Raw genomic sequence first — 22264 nt, 5'->3', positions numbered from 1 at the left:
AGTACACACACACACACACACAGCAGATCCTCACACAAGCCTCGACTGAAAAGTTGTGAGACTAGCAGACGTGGCAGTTATATTATTTTAGTCTCTTTCTACCCTTCTTACCTACTTTCATTTCTTTTCCTCCTCCTTTCCTATCAAACAGACATATTGACTGATAAGTTATAAGCTTAACATAGAAAAATCCCAATCAAAGGTGTTGCAGTTATTTATTTGTCTTGTCTCTCTAACAGCTTCCTTCCTTCCACCTTTACTTCTAATCAAAGAAACTGTGATTGATAAATTATGAGCCTAACATAGAAACAAACTATTTTAATAAATGTTTGCTTGACACATTTTCCTTCTCCTTCCTTTTCTACTTTTCCTCATTCCCCTAACCATTTGCCCTAAACCCTTTGGACAAGCGATTGGATTTTAACGAGCTGTCCCTCCTCATCAGACGCCAAACGGGTTCCAGCTGAAGCGTTCATGTGGGAGGAGGTGAGTAGAGTTTGTGATGAGGCTTATTTAAACATAGATATCAGGAAGCATACAAACACCCATTGTTGCCTTTGTTTGTCCTGTAGGTCTCACAGAACCTTGGAAACATCTGGAACTAACTGTAAGTTACAATCACTAAGATTTGTAAAACTCCGGTTCTGAACAACTTCACCTTGGAGGAGTGAACCAATTCAGGACTCACAATGGAGTCAAATATGTCCGACCTCCTCAGGAATTTCCACACAAAAAAATGTTGAAACCTTGCTACTTACAGGGCTCAGAACTTATCAATCAACTCTTGTTGCCCCTCTGCATGTCTTCATTTCAAACCTGGACATAAATGCAAATAACAACAGTGTTTTTTATTTTGTTAGCTCCCCTTTATTTAATAAATCATTTATGAACTCCAGCATGTTTCAGTTTCAATAAATTACATGAGACAATATGTTGATATATTTTCCACATGGAGACATTTGGACTCATTACGTCATCACGTCTCCGTCCTGAGACAGACAGGACCAACATCCTTCAAGGTAAACATAGAAAACACCAAACGTGGAGAAATGAAGTTAATATGAAATAAATCAATGAAGTACAAATCAATGAACTATGATGATTAAACAGGAATAGATTCAGTATTAGGGTTCCCATGGCGATAACCCTCTGTGGTCAAAGAACGGACACACTTCAAGGGAGTGAATGAATTTCTCTTCAAACATCCCCAAACTGAATGAATAAATGAAAACGTCTTCTCCTCTAAAGATCACAACATTTCAATTCAAATTTAATAAATTAAAACATCCAGAACCTTCTCCCACACTGCAGTTCTTGGTTCTAAAATAAATATCTGGTGGGGCTTAATTCAACAAGAAAATCTTACACATAAAAAAAAGGTTTATTAACATATGAACAATAATTGATCCAAGAAGGTTTGTTGACGTACGACTGAAAGCTACTTCATGTTGACTTCTACATTAGACCGAGCCTCCTTCTTCATTTACAAGCATTTTAAAAGCCTCACAAACGCACACTTTATAAAAAAAAAAAAAACACTTTCAGACCTTGGTGAGATCTTGGGCCTGGACAGGAAACGCAGCAGGAAATGACACTGTGGCTTCATTTGGGACTTCAGACTTCAGAGGCTTCAGTTTGTCTTCATTTTTGCACGTTTTCTGTTTTGGTATCTCCGCAAACAAACAAACATCCAGATGAGATGGATGTGAAGATTTGAACCAATGTTTGCAGTAATGTGACGTCTGCTGTCTGTCCCTGCGTCCCTGCGTCCCTCCGTCCCCCCGGCCCCCTGTCCCCTCGTCCCGTCCCCTGCACGTCCTCACTTCATGCCGTGTTGGCTCTCGTGGTGCCGCCGCAGATCCACTTTGCGCTGGAAACCCTTTGAGCAAATGTCACATCCGAAAGGTTTGAATCCGGTGTGCTTCCTGCTGTGCGTGATGAGGTTGGAGCTCTGGCTGAAGGCTTTGCCGCACACTTGGCACTTGTGGGGTTTCTCACCTGCAAACACAGAAAACAACAGCGGCTCAGAATTTTGCATCACGTTGAGTAACTATCAGCTGGGATGGATGGAAATGGAGCAGCTGATGGAAGGAAGGGAGCATGGAAGGGAGCTGCTGAAGTTTGCTTTGATGTCCACAGGCAAAGAATCCCGCCTTTGTTCAGATTTGTCAAACATTTATTTGACAGCGAGTGTTCGCCGGAGTGAACTTCCTTTTCCTCGCTCGCTGCAAAGCAGGAGAACCAGATATGCAAATCCACGGGACATTTGTTTAAGCTTTTGTTTGTGATTTATCAGCAGTTATGCTCCTGGAAACTTTTCATCCCTGCTGCACTTGGAGAGCAGACAATCGCAGAGACGAGCAGGCACGACGCAAACCGCCTCAGTGCTCAGGAGACAGAGTGTGACAGCGGCCTTATGCTAATATTTGAATTCTGAATGTACAAAAACAGTAGGTTACATTTAGTTACTTTAGTTAGCCAGCTAGCTAGAGAGCTTTGAGATAATTAGCGAGGCCCATGCTGGCATTCTTAGCTTTAATGGCCAACGGATGGAGGTGAGGAATCTTGCGTTGGCTAGCAGCACCACATGTTTAGCGACAAAATCAACCTCAACTGTGGCTCCTCCTCCCTCAATGAGACAACCGATCACAGCCCTGGCTCCTTCACATACAGTCGACGCCCAGAACATGCGCAGATGACAGACGGAGCGTCTAGAAATGCTACGACAGTTGGGTTTGTGTGGACGTTTCTGTCAACAAACATCACAAACAATGCTAACTCGTAAAGCAAAATATCGGCCCGTTAAGTTCCAGGACCAGACCAGAATGTCACAGGTCAACTTCCGTCCCTTGTAACTCAGCGCTGTGCTTACCCGTGTGGATGTACGTGTGCTTCTTCATGTCTGACTTCTGGTGGAACCTCTTGCCGCAGTACTGGCAGGGGTACGGCCGGGTGTCTGAGTGGATGAGCAGGTGGGTGGACAGGGTGGACGAGCGCTTGAACGTCTTCCCGCACATCTTACACTCAAAGCTCTTTTCCTGATTGGAGACAGAAGCACAGGTGTGGCGTTATTGGCATGTTGGTAGCGTGTGAACTGAGTGTCTGTCTCTGGGCTGAAGAGGCGTCCACGTACCTGTGAGTGGACGTTCATGTGCTGCTCCAGACTGACCGCGTGGCCGAACGTCTTCCTGCAAATGCTGCAGCCGAAAGGTCGAGTCCCACTGTGCGACCTCCGGACGTGAACCTCCAGGCCGTGAGGCGTCGAGAACACCTGGAACACCAGAGACGCAGGAAATCAATGACTATCTCTCTGATCTGTCTACATGATGTCATAGAAGTGTGTGTGTGTGTGTGTGTGTGTGTGTGTGTACCTTGTCACAGGTGATGCAGTGGTAGGTGTTGGAGGAGGGTGAGTAGTGCGTGCTGCAGTCGAGCGGCTGCTGCTGCTGCGGGCTGCGGCTGACGTGCGGCGCGTACAGACTGCTGGTGTGCTGCAGCACCGTGGGACTGAAGCTCATCTGCCGCAGCTCGTACGAGGACGGGACGGGATCCCACACGTACGCCGGCTTGTAGTACGGAGGGAACTCGGCCACGTGAGGCTCTGAGGGCGCAGACCAAAACACAGGTTTGACCTCCGTGACCGCAAATCACCCACATGGGACTCATGTCACATCAGCCTATACTGGTGTAACAATTTGCTTAGAAAGAGGAAGATGAGGAGGATGGCCATATTTGGGCGTCTTACCGGTCAGGTAGTACGGCTGTGTTGGAGCCACAGGAGGCCTGGCGAGCTCCGGGTGCACTGGTAGGTGACACTCCTGCTCCTGCCCGTGCTCTTGCTCCTGTCCCTGCTCCTGCTCCTCCTCCTCCTCTTCCTCCATCTCTGAGCAGGGCTCAGCAGGCTGCTGGGGTCTGTCTGAGTCTGAGGCTGGGACCTTCCATGGGACGTCTGAAGAGTCACCAGAGAGAATAAACACTCACAGTCACTCCAGCGAAAAGACTTCATCTTCATCTTCATCATTTCAAAATGAATGGTGCTTCAAACTAAAGGACAGATTCACTGCAAAGACATTTGAACTGAAATAAAAATGGAATATTTGGAATTCTCAATAGTTTATTAAACTTATTATGAAACTATCGTTCTGTTAAAAAAAGTATTATTATATTTATTTATATATTCTTTTATTGCACACATTTGTACCATATTTTACTTCATTTGGAGTTTTAATTCATTTATTATTGTTTATTGTTTACTGTGTTTACGTGATCATCCTGTAAAATAGATGTTTGTTATTTTTGTTAATTTATTTTTTAACAATAATAAATAATAACATACTTATGATTATTTTGAGCAGATATCGTTACTTCTTAATTTTTAACAATTTAAATATTTTATTATTTAACTGCTTGTTGATTTATTCGATGCATTATTGATTTATTTAATAAATTCACACTTTTCTGAGAACGAAAATGAAACGGAAGGACAGAAAGAAAAACATCAAAACGCACTGTGACTGCAGGAGTGTTTAAATGTACAGTTAGTTTGTGAGCGTGTGTGTGTGTGTGTGTGTGTGTGTGTCACCTGTGTGCTCGGAGGCCTTCGGCTCGTCCTCGTATGCTCGGTGGACATTGAAGGACGAGCAGCGTTTGTTTTTCACCAGAAAGGACCGAGGCATCGCGACGCTGCAACGAAGCGAACAGACATGTTAGACACGAGCTCAGGGTGAAGATGTGAAGAGGAGCGAGGGGATGAAGAAGTGAAGAGGAGCGAGGGGATGAAGAAGTGAAGAGGAGCGAGACGAGTAAAGGAATGAAACAAATCCAAAGCCCATTTCTCTCACATCTGCTCGCACTTTAGAGGGAAACCTGCAGCTCCTCTCTCTTAATCTTCCCTCTTAGTTGTCAAACATTTCATTTAAAATTATCTAAAACTTATGAGCACATTATTGAACATGAATTGAGGCTTTAATCAGGCTTAAATCGCCTCCTTTTATGGACGTAAAGCCGTTAAACTCTGTGTGTTTGTGTCGCACAGCTGTTACTCACCGTTACCCGCTGGAGCTCCTGTCGCTGTAAATATAAATCAATAAAATGAGATGAAATTAAAAATCCCCAAAGATCTGTGGAGGCATCAGGTGCGGAGTGAAGACGCGCAGTGTGAAAGCAAAGTAAACGTCCACGCGTGACACTTGTCGCTCTTTCTTCTTCTCCCCTCCCTGATTTACAATCAGATAATTCTGCAGCGGAATCTGACTGTGGTTTCAGCCAATGAGGAGGCCAAAGAGCAGCTGGGAATTTGCGTAGAGTGACACGGAGGCCTTCTGAACAGTTACACAGTTACACACACACACACAGACACACACACACCTGCAGGCTGCGGGCTGCGGACAGGAGGCTCCGCTCGGGGTGATGAAGGTGAGAGGCGAGAGTTACACTGAGATCCAACGGGAACAGAACCGAGGAGTCTGAACTCTGACCCCGCAGAACCCCAACAGAATTCCCCCCTTTTACAATGTTTGATCTACAGGATTTGAAGTTCGGTGTGTGTAAGAATGTGTTGTATGATATGATAAGATTTAAATAACCAAAAGGCCACGTGAGCGCGCGGAGCCTCCAAAGACACACACACCGAACCAGTCTAGGACATTTCTCCTGTTGACTGTGTGTGTGTGTGTGTGTGTGTGTGTGTGTGTGTGTGTGTGTCTGTCGGCCGGTCTGAAATCTGTCCTGGATGCATGCTGATACACTCTGACTGCGCTTAACACACACACACACACACACACACACACACACACACTCAGTGTACCATCCAGGGCAGAGTCCATGACTGTGAAGCTCTCGTGTTAAAGCTCAATACAGCAACAACAAAAAAGAGAGCAAGAACACTGTGATGAATCAGTGAGTGAAGGTGTGTGCTGTGTGAAGAGGAGGCGAAGTGCGTCAACGTGTGAACGCGTCCACGTTCTCTCTGCGCCCGACATCGAGGCCGTGAGCAGGAGCGGCACGAGAGAAGCACAACAGCGACACCGTGTGGACTACATGACCAACAACAACAATGATGAAGAACGAACTCGTCTTTTCAGTCTGACGTCACTTCACTGAATGCAATGAGAACAGAACAGAAGAATATTCCACATGTGACTCGATGCTTCTAATGGATCCAGGGGCACCTCGGCAGGGACTCGAACCGGCAGCCCTCCGGTTCCCAAACGGAAGCCCTACCGACTGAGCTACTGCCTCCTATTCTCAATAATGATCAATAATAATACAATAGAATAGAATCTTCACATTATTTCTCCTCAGGTCTTATTTGTTCTACTTATTTGTTTCCCAAAACATCAAATAAACACACACAGATGATTCAACTGTTAATAGATTTTATTCAATCATACACACACACATATATAAGTGCATGATCAACATTTTAACATCATAAACATTCATTCAGCTCTGACAGTGATCAGATCAGTCCATGTTCTCAGCTTGGTCTGTCTCTGTGCTGCTGCCTTGTGTGTGTGAACACACACTCTGCTGTGTGTCCTCCTCTGAGCTCCTCCTGATCTCCAGCTCTCTCTCTGCTTCCTCCACACATGGAGCTTTGGCTGCCTGGATGTGGAGCTTCCCGTCTGGATCCATGTAGCAGCTGAGGGCCTCAGGGTTCATCTCCTGGGGCAGGGTGACCTCCTGTCTGAACTGCTGGTATTTGTAGGAGAAGGATCCGTTCCCGTCCTCCTGCTTCTTCTCCGTCTTCCCTCCTACAATCACCTTCCTGCCCACCTGCCTGACAGACAGCTCCTCTGGGGAAAAGCCTCCAGTGTCCAGACTCAGCTCAAAGTTCTCTCCCTTCTTCTCCAGCTGGTAGCACACGGGCTGGATGGTGGTAGAGGTCGGGGCAGACTCAGTCTTCTCCTGGAGCTGCTGTTGAAGTTTGTCCATCACTCTTTGCATTAGATCCCTCTGGTGGAGAAGAGGCCTGACCTCTGGCCACAGACTGTGTACAGGCATGTAGACCTCCATGAATGGACTGCGGGAAGAATGGCATCTGTGAGAGCAAAGCATCTTCAGAGTGTTCAGTGTCGAGTCCTCTTTGTGTTCGAGTGTCTCTCCTCTGTTCTGCTCCCAGCTTTTATCTTCTGGGCTGAAGAAATCCAGAGTCTTCAAGAACCTTCCAGTCACTTCCACCATATTCCACTGGGCGGTGTTGTTACTCAGGAGTTGGAGACAGCGCTGGGTCATTCCGGTGTGTTCAGGAACTTTCGGTCTGAATCGTTGTTTACTCAGCCTGGACACAGATCCCATCATGAATCTGGAAGAAGCAACTCGAAGCAACTCGAAGGTGGTCAACAAACAAACAATCCAGCGTGAATTGTTAACTTGAATTAACACATTTTAATTCATTCTTTTCTCTAATTCTAAGTTTTACCTACAGACATCTTTACCCAAGGTCTTTTCCATCATTTTTAATACTTCAATGCTTTAATACTTTGGCCCTCCTGATTTCATTTTCATTATTAATGAACGGATTAATTGTTTGACTGCAGGAATAGTGTCATCATTTAAACCACATACACTATAATGTCCCTCTGTGGACGAATAAAGTCTCGATCTCTCTACGCAGGCAGACAGAAAAGTAGACGACGATTTATACAACACGAATAAAAACTAACAAATATAAAAAAGCATTACATAAGAACAGATTTCATGTAATGTTGTTTGTCATTTTGCTGTTGACTGGGTAAAGCTCCTCTGCGCATGCGCATTCCTCATGTGTCACGCGAAACCGCATTACAGACTTCAATCCTTCCGCCAATGAGGAGAGGAGGAAAACAATCCCAGCGTCACTCTGGGTCACTTAATTGTGCGCACTGGAGATAAAAACACACTTGAAGCTTATTATACGTAATTTAATCGATTTATTTGAGATGCTTTTATGCGTTGAAATGTTCGTAAAAAACGGCGGTGAGGACTTTAACTTGCGGGATTAGTTTGCTTGCAGCCCGGCTGCGGAGGCGAACTGCGGTGGGATGGGCTGTGAGGTGTTCAAGATGGCGGCGCCCTGTGGAGTGCAGCTACTCTAACAGGTAAACATCTTCGCTTATTTACGCGTTACAAACTTCTTCCTCTGCTCATGTTAACACGCGGGCATCTGTTCACCGAACGCCGGTTGCTCGCTGCTTCCGTGCCGGCCGAGCGGGCCTGACAGGCGGGTTGAGTCCCCCGGCCGAGCCCGCTGTCGCTGCCGCAGCTAGCTTAGCTTCTGGCGCGCGGGGGGGACGGGGGGACGGGCTTGTTTCCGTGTCCGCGGTGGCTGCCGGCGCCTCAGAGCCCCGACCGGGAGTTCACCTGCGTGGGGAGCCAGGAGAGGAGAGCCTGAGGCGGCGGAGAGAGGCACCGCCGCGCCGCTGGGCCGAGAGAGGCTGAAGAGAGAGGAGACGAGGGGAGCCATTGTTCTCTGCGACAGACAGGCAGCGGCTCAGCTTCAGCTTCAGGTTCAGGTTCAGCCTCAGCTCCAGCTCCAGCCTCAGCCTCAGCCTCAGCCTCAGCTTCAGCTTCAGCTTCAGCCTCAGCCTCAGCCTCAGCTTCTGCCCCGGCCTCAGCCTCAGCTTCTTCAGCAAGCTAACACACTGAGAGCACCCCGGAGCTTTACCACAGAAACACAGTTGTTAACCACAAACCGACACACGGCTCTGTTTGTGTTTTGTGTTAATATTCTCCTGGAATTGAGCTTAACAATGTAAATATGAATTGAAATCAAAGCAAAGTCTGGACTGAAGCTGAAGTCTGTGTGAAACGTCTCTCTGTGTGAAACGTCTCTCTGTGTTTCTGTGCCTGTTTGTCGCTGTTAAATCCACTATAAACATTTAATGACGTAAATCAAAGTAATCTGTTTAAAAATGGTTACAAAGTATTCTGAAAGTCCAAAGTAACTTCTTCTTCTCGGTGTATTTGCTGTCAGCAGAAGAAGAAGGTGTTGTTGTGGCCTTTGTGCTCTCTGCTGTCACTTAAACCAGCTTCAGTCTTTGGTTGGTGTGTGTGGGTGTAAGTGTGTGTGTGTCCTCTAGTCAAGTCTCCATGGAGAACTTTGTGTCGTTGCTCAGGACGGGAACTTTGGTAAGCGAAGCTGCTGGTAGAAGTTAGTCAGGGTGAGCTCAGTCAAAGGTGGAGTCTCTTCTCCTTCTCCTCTACACAGTCACACTCTTCCATCTCAGTCTGAGGATCATCAGGATCATCCTAATGTCTCCTGTGAATCCCCTGATGTGAGGGAAATGAAGTGCTGAGTCACCAAAGATCTCTGTCTGTTACCTTGACGTGGCTCAGGTAGATTGATTTTATGTTGTAAACGTGACATTTGAAGTATGTGGGGTGTCTGTGCAGGTCTGCTATCACAGAGACCACAGCACTGACCCAGAATGGAGGGATGAGAGGTCCAGTTAGGCCCGAGAGGAGAAGAGAGGAACATCTGCAGCAGCTCTGCTCAGCTTGCTGCCCGGTCTCAGTGCTCCAACACGGATGGATGCAGGATTTATTGACTAGTTTGCAGTAAAACCAAGTAATTCTGATCCCTCACATCAGCTTCCATACTTGGCTGGGATTTGACTTTTTCAGATATCAGCAAATAAATCCTTCACTTTTCTTGCTGGAGACAGAAGAACTCTTTCATTTCTCCTCATTTGATCAAAAGTGTCTCTCCTTTCATCCCCTGATGGCTGGATGGGACTTCAGGGTTGATGAGCATCATTTCCTTTAAACGGGGGCCGAGCTGTTTGTCTCTCTTATGGAAGGACATTAAATATTCAGTCAGCAGAGGAGGAGGCCTCGGGTCACAGCTTGTACGCAGCCAAATGTGATTTCCAGTGTCTAGGTGGAGGTGCGGGGGCCGTATAAAGGTTCTCTGTGTTTCCCAGCTGCTCCAGATCTCAACCGGGCCTCCGTTGGTCCCCGCAGGACCGGGGGGCCCGGGTGAATCCGCTCGCAGCCCCCACGACAGCCCGGCTAATTGATAACCGGGAGACGATGGCGTGAATCATGGCTGGCGTGCCCTCGGCAGCAGAGCAGGGCCTCTTGTTTTGATTTGTAGTGAGCACAAACAGGCTGGAGGAGATGAATGGAGCCGTTGTCCCCCCCCCCTCTGGGCAGTGGTTTAATCCGCCATATGATTTTAGTGGAAACCATTTAGATAAATATAATGGAGGTGATTTATTTCATTCCGGTAGTTTTGTGTGTGTGTGTGTGTGTGTGTGTGTGTGTGTGTGTGTGTGTGTGTGTGTGTGTGTGTGTGTGTGTGTGTGTGTGTGTGTGTGTGTGTGTGTGTGTGTGTGTGTGTGTGTGTGTGTGTGTGTGTGTGTGTGTGTGTGTGTGTGTGTGTCCTCCCTCGTTTTGCCAATGAAGTCCCTAATAAAAGGGGATGATTGTCTTCTTGATGTAGGTATGTGTGAAGAAGCAGCAGGGAGGAGTTTGGTTTCTGTTCCCACCTGCTTATGTTTTGTGAAATGAAACACGCTGAAACTGAAGCTGTCGCGTAAACATCAGAGTTTGCCGTTTCCTCGCCTGCTGACTGTTCTACTTCTCCGTCCGTGTCCTGGCTCTGTTTCCCTCTGTGTGGACGCCGGATCGTTGTGATTCAGTCCTGGCGTTGTGTCTTTGTTGTGCTGCAGCGGTGCCTGGAGACCGTATTGGTGGTGGCCCCCTCCCCCTCCCCCCCCCGGGAGTCCTCCAGGCAGGCAGGGAAGGACGCCGCGAGACAGACGCCGCCTCCGCCTCCAGCACTGCCGCCATGGCCCGGGAGCAGCCCAACGTGGGGGACCTGCTCCCGCTCCTGGAGACCTCTGACCTCCACCAGCTAGAAGAGATCAGAGGCCTCATCAACGAGCAGCTCAGCTCCGGTGAGGCGCTCATCAAAGTGCATTATTCATGTTCCCTTCATTATTCATGCAGGCCATTATGGTCTCTGCGCCCTTCTGAGCTCTTCATCCTTCTTCTTGTTCCCCCGTGAAGAGCGAGGGTCCATGCTGCTGAACACCCTGGTGGAATACTTCCTGGATACAAACTCTGCCCAGGCCATGCACATCCTGTCGTCAGTCAGAGAGCCACATGATAAGGTGAGACACGCGCGCTCACACACACACACACACACACACACACACACACACACACACACACACACACACACACACACACACACACACACACACACACACACACACACACACACACACACACACACACACACACACACACACACACACACACACACACACACACACACACACACACACACACACAGATCCTTCAAAATAAAGGTGGCTGCAGACAGGATGTTGTTTCCTTGGACCTTTAGTCTGATGGAAGAGCGTCATTGGTCCATTGCCGCACACATGGCAGCAGGTTTTCACTCTCTTCACCTTCTCCCTCCCTCCATCGCAGCACCTTTTGGACAAAATGAACGAGTGCATGACCAAGCAGGCCTGCAGGCTCCCCACCCTCACCCTGCTGGGCCACGTGATCCGCAAGCAGCCCTCCTGGATCCACAAGATGGCTCGCTACCCTCTGCTGCTGTCGCTGCTCAAATGCCTGAAGGTAGGAACCGCCTCACGGCGCCGGCCGCTCCGTCTTTCTGCAGCCCGTGTAGATCTTCACGCTCTTCTCTTTAATCTGGCAGACGGACACGGACGTGGTGGTGCTGATCACCGGCGTGCTGGTTCTGATCACTCTGCTGCCCATGATCCCTCAAGCTGGGAAACAACACCTGTGGGAGTACTTTGACATCTTTGGTCGCCTGGCATCCTGGAACCTGAAGAACCCCGGTAAGGAATCACGTCTTCTGCTTCCCTCCGTTAACTCCGTTCCTCTTCCTGTTTGTTGTGGCGTTGAGCCTTCCTGTGGCGTCTCTTCCAGGGCATGTCTCTGAGGTCTACCTGATCCACCTGCACGCCAGCGTCTACTCCCTCTTCCACCGCCTCTACGGCATGTACCCCTGCAACTTTGTCTCCTACCTACGCTCCCATTACAGCATGAAGGAGAACATGGAGACCTTTGAGGAGGTGGTGAAGGTGAGGACAGATTCACGCCGCCATGACTTCACCAATGTCTGCACGCCGTTTAATAATCTGATGCTCTCTTCTACTCAGCCGATGCTGGAACACGTCCGTATTCACCCAGAACTGGTGACGGGAACCAAGGACCATGAGCTGGACCCCACCAGGTACGGACCACCAGCTATTCTGTAGGACCAGAACCAGCTGTGTAATGTGTGTGTGTGTGTGTGTGTCTGACAGCTGAACTGTGTGTCTCAGGTGGAAAAGGTATGAGATCCACGACATCGTCATTGAATGTGCCAAAGTGTCTCTGGACCCGAAGGAGGCTTCCTGTGAGGAGGGCTACACCACCATGCCTGAGAACTTCTACCCCCAAGTCCACCTGCGGCCCCAGGACTGCACGTCCAGCCCCTACACCGACCTCCACAGCAGCCACGGTGAGGAAGAGCCTCATCTTCACACAACAAAGATGAAGCTGCTCTGTTTCCCCTGAAGAGCAGAGACGTAACGTAGGATTAGTCTGATGGACAGTTTGTCTCCTCGTCAACAGGAAGCTCTTCTTCGACCCCTTTCTCCACTCCGCGCCAGCCGCTGGCCCCGCCCCTTTCCCTGCCTCCCTTCTCAGGGTCACAGTCCTCATACCGCAGCCCTCAGACCTCAAGACGGCAGGTAAGGATCGCCCCTAACGCTGTGAAAACCTCTTAGCTCAGGACGAGCCTGGTCTCCGTGTCTCCAGACCAAAGGGTCAAGCCTCCAGAGATCACAGCGCTCTCCCCACACCTCTGCAGGCCGTCCGCCCGGGGTTGGTTGCCTTGGAGATGACGTCTTCCGCTTTGTATTTTTGGGCCAGCAGCGTGGGGAGGGGGTCTGGGTGTTCTTCTGCCCCGTGTGTGTGTGTGTGTGACTAACTGATCTCTGCTTTTCCTCGTAGAACTCCAGCTGTGAACTCAACTCTTCCTCCTGCGGGGGGAAGGACCCCCTGTGGAGCCCCTCCTCCCTGTGCGGCATGGCCACGCCCCCTTCCTCCCGGGGCATGTCGCCCAGCTCGGAGCTCTCCCACAGTGCCTCCCACCCTCCCGGCCGCTTCCACTGCACGTCGGGTCAGCGCTCGCCTCTCACCGTCACACATCATGCTCCCAACGTGTCGCCGCTCTGGGGTCAAAGTTTAACTCTCCTATCTTCTCCTCTTCTTCTGTGGTGTCAGCAGGAGGGAAAGGAACTCCTTCCTCCAGCACTCCAGCCACCTCCTCCCCCCCTCCCACCCTATCAGACGACTTTCCCATCATCTCCTTACCGGCCAACACGGTCCAGTCCAGTCCACCCAGAAAGGTCTCTGCTCTCTCTGCTCTCTCTGCTCTCTCTGCAGCTCTGTGTGCTTCTCCTCCTAACATGAGTCTGTTTGTCCTACTTCCTTATCAAATGGATTTAAAACCTTAATCCTGCGTCTCACTCGTCTAAACTTAACTACACTGAAACCTTGAGAACCTTCAACTTGCTGTGGTTCCTTGCTGACATTGGGTTCCTCTCAATTCGGGCTCAGATGTTTCAAATGATCTCCTAATCTTGTAGGAGTAAATCAGATCTGTGATAGTTCAGCTCTAAATGAAGCTCATGTGCTCCAGTAGAGATGATGTAATAAAGAACACGGCAGGAATCCCACATGAAGACAAGATGAAGATGATTCTCAACAACATTCATCTTCTCACTTTCAGGATCGTCGTCATGGGGACGGTGCTAAACCTGTGCTGGTGAGGCAGGAACCTGTGAAGGATCCAGAGAAGAGCGCAGACGTGAGCAGCAGCAGCAGCAGAGGTCAGTCAGGGTCACATAGGAGCAGCTGCATGGAGACGTCTCTGCTGTTAGATGATCGGTCACAAACCTCTGCTGTGTCCCTCAGACGCAGGAGCTGCTGAGAACGTTTCCATGACGCTGACGGAACTGTCGGTCTTCATGAAGAAGCAGGAGCTGGATCTGCAGCTCAGGACGGAGAAGGAGAAGGAGGAGGGTGAGTGAGGGAGGGGGGAGGTGTGTGTGTGTGTGTGCTTTGCATATTCAAGTGTTGTTTTGCTGCAGCCTCTGCTTTGTTCAGGCTGAGCACCGACGTCACGCTGGCATCAACTGATGGAGTTTAGTGTTTGTGCTTCACTGAGGCTCAGCTGATGATTCAGACTCATCAGCTGATCTCCTCTGTTCTGCCCAGTGAGGCGTCGCTATGGTTTCTGTGATCGCCCCGCTGCACATCACATGACCTGCGCCAATGTTTATGAGTTCAGTCTGCGGTCGCGTTCTTCCTTGCCCTGCTGCTCTGCTACCACCTAGTGCACACTGAGTGTAAACACAGGACAGGCAGAATCTGAGCGGGTGTCTATGGCTGAGAGAGAATGTGTAGAACCTGTGACCTGTACTGTGTAGTCACGTCTTTAATGCTCCTCCTCCTCCTCCTCCTGTGTTTCTGCTCCAGCTGCCATCACAGAGGAGCTGCTGAAGATCACTGAGGATAAGCAGGACCTGTCGGGCCTGAGGGGCTTCGACTCTCCCTTCTATCACACCACTGAGACTCTGACGGGCTGCCAAGCACAGGAGAAGACCCCCTCCAGCACCCAGCCTGGAGGTCCCAGCCGCCACTCCCACAGTGTTGCATACACACCAGAGAAAGCAGAGAACACTTCCAGTATGAGCGGAGGAGGAGGAGGAGGAGGAGGAGGAGGAGGAGCGGAGGACAGCAGAGGCTCAGCTGTGGGCCTGGACCAGTCCTGGTCCTTCCAGTCAGGTTTCACCCCCATCGACCATCACCTGGACAGAAGCCCCTCAGCCCCAGATGAGGAGGTGGGCAAGTTTGGCATGTTCTCCCCGAGCCCCTGCAGCAAGACGGCGGCCCCGGTGCCCTACGAGAGCTTCTTCGACCTGGCTCTGCCCAGAGCAGCCTCGCTCTTCGTGGGCAAGAAGACCTCCGATGCGGTGCACGGGGCGGCGATGGAGAGGATCATGCAGCGGGAGGAAGGGCTGGAGGACGGAGAGGAGGAGGGGGTGATGTCCGCTTCGCCTCTGGAGGTGCTGGATCGCCTCGTTCAGCAGGGGAGCGACACGCACGACAAAGTCCTCAAGAAGTGAGACTCTGATTTAGTCTTCTTCTTTTTGTCTTCAGGGTTAAGTGTTGGGTTAGCATTAGCATTAGCATCCAAAACTGGATTGTTGCCTTCAGTGCCACCTGGTGGCAGAACTGAAAACTACAGGATTAAACATTCTTAGAAGATTTATAACATGTTTTGAAATGAAATCAAAGAAATGAGACATTTTAAAGTCTCATGAGTTGATCAGGATCAGCCGGCCCCAGTAGACTGAGCCTGTCTGGGTCCTTTCCAGTCTGCTGCATTCACGCGAAGGAAACACCCTGTAGAGAACAAGCTAGAGCATTGTTCTGCCCTCGTCCTTCTCCGCACACACACACGCGCACACACACACACACACACACACACACACACACACACACACTCTAACGGGGAGTCAATAATGTAACAGCAGAGACGGAGTCAGCACAGTCTGAGCTGAGCTGAGAACAATCCGGCTTTGCTCCGTCTCGTTCCGTCGTCTTCACCACAGCTGCAGAGCCGAACACACGAGTGAAAGAAAGCGTTACACTTCTGATGAGGATCAAAGTGTAGATGTTTAGTAAATCCACAGCCTGTGATTGGATGAATTGATTGGATGCCATAGCTGATGTGGATTCATTAAAGCTTTTATCCATCTGAAATTTTCCATTTTGTGTCTTCAGCGTTTCAAGAAACAGAGCCTTGTGTGTTTAGAAACTTTACAAGCTGCTGTAATGAAGCCATGACATCATCAGACACTCTGGTCTCACTCTGTCACGTTGATCATGATGTTGTGTCTCTGTTTGCAGATTACCTTTGCCAAGTAAGTCAGCTGACTGGACCCACTTTGGAGGTAAAGCTCCGTGACCTCGCTGCTGCATGCTGATCAAACGCCGTCACACACACACACACACACACACACACACACACACACACACACACACACACACACACACACACACACACACACACACACACACAGAGACACAGAGACACAGACAGACAGACTGTTCAGGTTGGATGGCTGTGATGTACTGCCCTTTACATGGACTTTACCTCCCTGTCTGCAAGCAGGAGCAGGAAGTATTCTTAGAACAATCATAACACACACACACACACACACACACACACACACACACACACACACAGACAGCGTGGACCTCGTCAGGTTTACTAAAGTCTGCGTCTCGTATCTTCATCCACTTCTCCTGCTTCACTTTCTTCACTCCTCTGCTTCGACCCTTTTGTTCATCGTCTCTGTGTTACTTCTCGTTTCCTCTGGCGGTCGGGTGGGCGACCGTGTTAATGTGGTTCTGATTATCTGGCGCCCCCCGCAGGCTCGGCTCCCCTGGACGAGCTCCACACGCTGCGCAGCCAGCTGCTCCTGCTGCACAACCAGCTGCTGTACGAGCGCTACAAGAGGGAGCAGCACGCCGTCCGTAACCGACGCCTCCTCCGCCGCATCATCAACGCCACCGCGCTGGAGGAGCAGAACAACGCCATGGTAACGACGGATCCACGCCTCAGATTAGATAGAAGGCTCTTCTCAGGGCAAAGGTCAGGGTTAGTTGACTGACTGAGCCTGACTGAGCCTAATGTCACTCAGGCTCAGTCAGATCTCATCTTCAGTGTTCACTTACAGGGAAAATGTGGCTCAAGATGTTGCAGGAAGTGAGGATTAGGAAGCTGCCTGTGTGTCTGCAGGTCTGACATGTTGACCTGGAAAAGCAACAGTGCCACATTCATTCTGCTAACTGGAGACAAAATCAATTAACTGCAAATATTTGGAAAATGCTGCACATTTAAGAAAAACAAGTCTAAATGTGTTTATCCACACAAACACACACACACACACTGACCAGAGGCCGTGGCCAGGTCAAAGGTCATGCTGTTACTTGGTGGTCATGGTAGACATGTTGGACTCAGCTGATCAGGCTCAGCTCTGTTGGATTAGCCTCAGTCTGGCAGGTTGTGTTGAACAGGAAGCTTCAAACTTCTCATCTAATTTGTAGGATTTAAAGCCTCTGGTGTGTTTTTATAAATGTGTGTTTGTGTGTGTGCGTGCAGAAGGACCAGCTGAACCTGCAGAGTGTGGACATCACGTCTCTGAGGGAGAGCCTGCAGGTGGAACAGCAGCGCTACAGGCAGCTGTGGGAGGACAGGGAGACGGTGGTGACCAGGCTCCACAGCCAGATCAGGCAGCTGCAGCAGGGACGGGACGACTACTACACCAAGAACCAGGAGCTCCAGGTACACACACACACACACACAAACACGCACGCACGCACGCACGCACGCACGCACGCACGCACGCACGCACGCACGCACGCACGCACGCACGCACGCACGCACGCACGCACGCACACACACACACACACACACGCACGCACTCTGTCGGCTCACACACTCTGCTTCTCCAGAGTAAACTGCAGGAGTGCCAGAAGAGGATGGACGAGCTGGAGGCGGAGCTTCAGGGGGCAAACAACAAAGTTTGCCACACCGGCCACCTGCTCAACCAGATGACCATCAAGGTAAACAAACGGTGCCTAAAAATGACTCCAAGTATTTCTGTACGCTCACTTAAATAGTTACTCTAGTAAAAATATCTAACAGGCTCTCATTTCTTCACAACATTACGACCTTAAACCTCACATGTGCCCGCTTCTATAAGTGTTTGTTTATTAACTTGGAGTGTTTGTACACAACTCGTCCACTAGGGGGCAATGTTCTGCTCACAGAATTGAACTCCTAAATCCAGATGATGTGTCAGAGTTCAGTTTGCACCCTGATCGATTTTGAAATGTCACGCACACACACACACACACACACACACACACACACACACATGCACAGAGGATGATGGAGCAGAGCGGTAACGTCACTGAGTGGGCGAGCTGGTGGACGGGTGTGTCATAGACCAACACCCACCCCCCCTCCCTCTGTCCCTGGGGTTAGTTGCCTTGGTGACATGGTCCGGCTCGCTCTATTTTTAGGGTCAGAGGTGCGGGGGGGAGGGGGCGGGGTTTCGTACACCAGCACCACTCAGAGGACAGACTGATGAAGATGCTCCACATGGATTTGCTGTACAGTCAGGACTCAATTAGTTAAACCTTTAAATTGATCCTCTCTCCATTTCTACACCTTCCAGGTCTGTAGGCTTCATCTTAAAGCCTCTAAAGCTCCTCAACGTGATGTTATAAGTTTAGATACAAATATATTTACTGTTCTCCTGCGACCTTTGACTCTGAAACATGTGTTTATACCATGAGAGAAGGTTGTGGAGACGTTCTTACCAGCTGTTGATGTCATTACAACATAACACAAGATCCATAAGATCAGTTCACAGCTCCTCCAGGTCCATTCAGACCCGCAGAGCTGCTAGGTGAGTCCTGAAGGCTCCAACAGACACAGAAGCATCGTCAGCCATCCATCTCTCATGTAAATGACCTGAAGATCCTCAGCTCCTCTTAAACTTCTGTACCTTCTGTTGGTTTGGAACCCAAATCTGACTTCTCTACTTTCACAAAGCAAATGTTTGTGCTCTAATTATGTCGGGGGGGAAGCTGACGTGTGGGCAGATGTTCTTGGACGGAGCAGGATCCGGGGCTTAATTGCTGTTTTGCCCTCTTTTTGTCATTGTTTGTCTCTGGCGTCCTTCAGCTGAGCAACAGCGAGAGCACCCAGCAGCAGATGAGCTTCCTGAACAAGCAGCTGCTGCTCCTGGGGGAGGCCCATAAGCTGTCCATGCAGGAGCTGCACCACGCCGGCCCCAACAACGCCAAGGTACGGGGGGAAGGAAGCGCGGAGGCGTGCGGCCGTGCGAGTGTGCGGGCGTGCGTGTTGATGGATGCTGAGCGCTGTGGCGACGACACGCTGAGGTGAAAAAAGGGACACTAATTGGGTTTGTTGGCATCGGGGCGTAAACTCTACCTGAAGCCGATTCGATCTCTCTCTCTGGCGTCGCTCCGTCACGTCTGCGTCCCCGAGCAGACGCTTGGCGAGCTCAGGTACAAACGCCACCGTCACATCTTTACATCAAAGCTGCTCGCTCTCCTTCTGTAGTGCGTTTATGAGAAGGTGTCACTCATTCTGACGGGCAGGAGGCTTCACGGGTTCATCACACAGAGACCTCAGCTGTGTCACCATGGTAACGTAGTCTCAGGTCATCTGCAGGCCACGCGTCAAGATGTTTACCTGCACGATGAAGGCGAGTGACAGAAGAAGGCCAAGCAACCGGCTCTGACGTGTGTGTGTGTGTGTTGTGCAGGAGGCCCAGATGCTGCGGGCGTCGTACGGCAAAGAGGTGGAGACGCTGAGGCAGAGCCTGCTGGTTCAGGGCCAGAAGCTGGAGGCCACGCAGCAGAGAGTGGGCGAGCTGGAGACGCACCTCTCCAAGAAGGAACACCTCATCGCTGAGCAGAAGAAGTTCCTGGAGGACGTGAAGTGTCAGGCCAAGTGAGCGACGGAGACAGACACAACTTTGACTTTGAGACTTGAGACACACAAAGTAACAATGTACAACCAAGTATAAACCTGTTTGCTCTTCCTCCTCCTCCTCCTCCTCCTGCAGGGCGGAGCTGCAGGCCTCAGAGAGCCGCTATCAGGCCCAGAGGAGAGTCACTCAGCTGCTCCAGACTGAGCTCCTGCAGCTCTACAGCAGAGTGGAGATGGAGGCTCCGGCCAGCACCACCGGCAGCTCACCACCAGGGGGCAGAGCTGACCTGCACACCAACGCTGACGGGTGAGGCGCGCGCACGCACACACACACACACACACACACACACACACACACACACACACACACACACACACACACACACACACACACACACACACAGGATCAAGTCTCCTCATTGGGATTTCATCGTTTTGTATCTCAGAGCTCAGATCACTTTATGGCAGGAAGTACAAACTACTCTAACATGTTCTATAACATGACCGTTTCTTCCTCTGCAGCGTGGCAGCGACAGACGGACCAATGAAGTCTCTCTCCGGCGAGGAGGCGGGCGGCAAACTTGCGCACGAGTCTCCGCGGGGCAACGGCAGCACTTTATCACCCGGGCAACCGAAGGCGACCAACTCTTCCAAGACGACGGCCAATTCGGTGAACGGCAGCAAGGACCTGGCCCCGCCCCTGCTGGTGGAGCCGGCGCCGTCCTGCCCCCACAACAGCTCGCTGGCGCCGCTGTCGCCCCCCGACGCTCCGCTCACCGTGGGCTCGTACCCCAGCGCCAAGAGCTTCCTGGGCATGAGGGCGCGGGAGCTTTTCCGCAACAAGAGCGAGAGCCAGTGCGACGAGGAGCCGCCGCCCCCGCGTCTGTCCGGCCTGGCCCACGGCCTGAAGACTAACATGTGCGTGGAGCCGCTCTGCCCGGGCCCCGCCCCCTCCGTCAACCCCGCCCCAACCTCCAGCCCCGCCGCCGCCGCCGCCCAGGGGAGCCCGCTCACTGTGCCCGCCAAGGGGCCCCTGGCCGAACCCAAGCAGCAGAGGGCCTCCAACCAGGAGAGCCCCCGCAGGAAGGGCGGGGCGGGGCCGGGAGGTGGGCGGGGCCACGCCGGGCCCACGCGCACACGGCATCAGCAGCAGCCGCAGCCGCTGAAAATCATGGACTACAACGAAACGCAGCGCGAGCACAGCTAGAGAGCAGAGACTGAGCCGGGACTCCAGCTCAGAGCGGCCAGAGCAACCAGAGCGGCCAGAGCTGCAGCCGCCAAACCAGCCAAAGAGACGTCAGAAGCTCTTTGCATCTCAGTGTTATTTGTTCCTTTGAGTGGACAACAGGATTCCCCTCTTTGTTTTGTTTTTGTTTATCCATTCCATGAAGTGACAGGAAGTGGAGTCGTGCGGTCGTTACGTCACGTATCACTGACAGTGCGGGTCAGAATGTGTCGCGTCACCTTGTTAGCGGTTCCTCCGGCCCCGTCGTGCATTCCTCCTCCGGACGCTGCGACTCCTGCAGCTCGGTCCGGATGATTCCAGAAGTGGGACGGGAAAAGCGTTCCAGTTACATTTCTGCTACTGAATGTGAAGCGAAACGGCGTGAGAGATTACGATGGTCAGCCAGGCGCACTTTGGCTTTGACGGGGTGTGTGTGAGTGTGTGAGTGTGTGAGTGTGTGTGTGGTTGAACAGGTGGAATGGTGTTGGTTCTGGTATTTCAGCGGTGAGGTAAATTGTATGAAATTTGGCTTAAGTGATGAAATTTTATGCATTTTTATCAAATCCACATTCTGTTGTTCCTCTGCTTTTTATTTATTCCCCTTTATTTATCCAGCAGCAGACGTCTCAGCTGGGACGTCTCCTCAAACCAACTCCAGCTCGGGCGCGTTTACGCTCCAGCAGCAGGGCGAGGAAACCAGACCGTAGAATCCATCGCGTCCCGATAGTTTGACTCTCACGCGACCCAACAGGGGGTTACCCAGGGCCTCGCCAAGGTCCAAGGTGACTTCCTGTTGGGAATGCCGTCTAAAAAATCCTGTTGTCCACCTGGAATTCCTGCTGTCACTTCCTCCCGCCTCGCTATCTTACAGCATGTTCAACAATCCACGTTAATGCCAACCATAGTAAATACAGCAAACAAGACAGAAGGTACAATCAGCACAAACTGGAGGCGGAGTCAAACAGACTGGAGGAGGAGTCAGACTAACTGAAGGAGGAGTCGGGCTAACTGAAGGCGGAGTCAAACAGACTGAAGGCGGAGTCAGACAAACCCCGGAGACTCTGATAGGAGCCGGAGGAGCCGGGACAAAGTGGCGTAAAGGAAAGTTCTTAAAGCAGTGGCTTGTGTTTAACTGTGAACAATAAAGGTCGTCTTCAATGTTTTGCACTACAAAGATGAGTTTGAGTTTCATCAATTCAGAACGTTTGACTTCATCATTACTGTGATTGAGAGAGGTCTGTATGGATCCATACAGGTCTGTATGGATCCATACAGGTCTATTGATCCATACGGGTCTGTATTGATCCATACAGGTCTGTGGTTGCAGCACGTTCACACACTTTGTTTCTGTGTTTGTCCTTAGTAACATTACTGACCTTAGTGATGTCATTATTACTATTTGAAGTCACAATTTCATAAGTAAGTCGTTTTCCAAGAGGCAAAGTTGTAAAATGTCAATGAAACGCTTCAAATTAATTAAA

The 22264-nt window shown here is 50.6% G+C and overlaps 3 protein-coding genes across 5 annotated transcripts; 1 reads left to right on the top strand and 2 right to left on the bottom strand.

The window, feature by feature from the left end:
* Positions 1–851: 851 nt before the first annotated feature.
* gfi1b (growth factor independent 1B transcription repressor) lies at positions 852–5692 on the bottom strand. Its single transcript, XM_076169500.1, has 7 exons — positions 5047–5692; positions 4583–4683; positions 3746–3949; positions 3372–3601; positions 3134–3271; positions 2873–3038; positions 852–1998 (listed from the first exon to the last, which is right to left on the bottom strand). The coding sequence occupies exons 2-7, from the start codon at positions 4674–4676 to the stop codon at positions 1820–1822; spliced, it is 1011 nt and encodes a 336-aa protein (XP_076025615.1). The 5' UTR covers positions 4677–4683; positions 5047–5692; the 3' UTR covers positions 852–1819.
* A 668-nt stretch (positions 5693–6360) lies between these two features.
* Positions 6361–7251, bottom strand: LOC143015515 (heat shock protein 30-like). Its single transcript, XM_076169525.1, has one exon. The coding sequence runs from the start codon at positions 7234–7236 to the stop codon at positions 6466–6468; it is 771 nt and encodes a 256-aa protein (XP_076025640.1). The 5' UTR covers positions 7237–7251; the 3' UTR covers positions 6361–6465.
* A 530-nt stretch (positions 7252–7781) lies between these two features.
* Positions 7782–21957, top strand: tsc1b (TSC complex subunit 1b). Of its 3 annotated transcripts, none has more exons than XM_076169524.1 (22): positions 7782–8081; positions 10656–10883; positions 10996–11099; positions 11425–11577; positions 11660–11804; positions 11896–12050; positions 12129–12202; positions 12294–12472; positions 12586–12704; positions 12967–13135; positions 13240–13364; positions 13748–13847; positions 13933–14040; positions 14497–15142; positions 15934–15947; positions 16462–16628; positions 17192–17374; positions 17545–17655; positions 18785–18907; positions 19392–19579; positions 19695–19865; positions 20081–21957. In XM_076169524.1, the coding sequence occupies exons 2-22, from the start codon at positions 10775–10777 to the stop codon at positions 20763–20765; spliced, it is 3828 nt and encodes a 1275-aa protein (XP_076025639.1). In that variant the 5' UTR covers positions 7782–8081; positions 10656–10774; the 3' UTR covers positions 20766–21957. The 3 variants fall into 3 exon arrangements, with proteins under 3 accessions (XP_076025639.1, XP_076025637.1, XP_076025636.1); XM_076169522.1 differs by having other exon boundaries at positions 7783–8081; positions 13243–13364; positions 15934–15977; XM_076169521.1 differs by having other exon boundaries at positions 7783–8081; positions 15934–15977.
* Positions 21958–22264: the final 307 nt, after the last annotated feature.

The sequence above is a fragment of the Genypterus blacodes genome, unplaced genomic scaffold (genome assembly GCF_046128005.1).
Source record: "Genypterus blacodes isolate CSIRO-AG114 ecotype Tasmania unplaced genomic scaffold, CSIRO-AGI_Gbla_v1 ptg000205l_1, whole genome shotgun sequence".
NCBI classification, from domain to species: Eukaryota; Metazoa; Chordata; class Actinopteri; order Ophidiiformes; family Ophidiidae; genus Genypterus; species Genypterus blacodes.
Note: the sequence above shows the minus strand (reverse complement) of the source record. Positions and strands in the feature narration are given on the sequence as shown.

Bases quoted from the DNA above. Each gene is read 5' to 3' on its own strand.
- tsc1b (XM_076169521.1), top strand. From the start codon at position 10,775: ATGGCCCGGGAGCAGCCCAACGTGGGGGACCTGCTCCCGCTCCTGGAG. The intron at 13,365-13,747 runs GTCTCTGCTCTC...TCTCACTTTCAG, and splicing joins AGTCCAGTCCACCCAGAAAG to GATCGTCGTCATGGGGACGG. The intron at 17,656-18,784 runs GTAAACAAACGG...GGCGTCCTTCAG, and splicing joins TCAACCAGATGACCATCAAG to CTGAGCAACAGCGAGAGCAC.
- gfi1b (XM_076169500.1), bottom strand. From the start codon at position 4,676: ATGCCTCGGTCCTTTCTGGTGAAAAACAAACGCTGCTCGTCCTTCAAT. The intron at 3,602-3,745 runs GTAAGACGCCCA...CTGCGCCCTCAG, and splicing joins ACAGCCGTACTACCTGACCG to AGCCTCACGTGGCCGAGTTC. The intron at 3,039-3,133 runs GTACGTGGACGC...GTCTCCAATCAG, and splicing joins ACATGAACGTCCACTCACAG to GAAAAGAGCTTTGAGTGTAA.
- LOC143015515 (XM_076169525.1), bottom strand. From the start codon at position 7,236: ATGACCCAGCGCTGTCTCCAACTCCTGAGTAACAACACCGCCCAGTGG.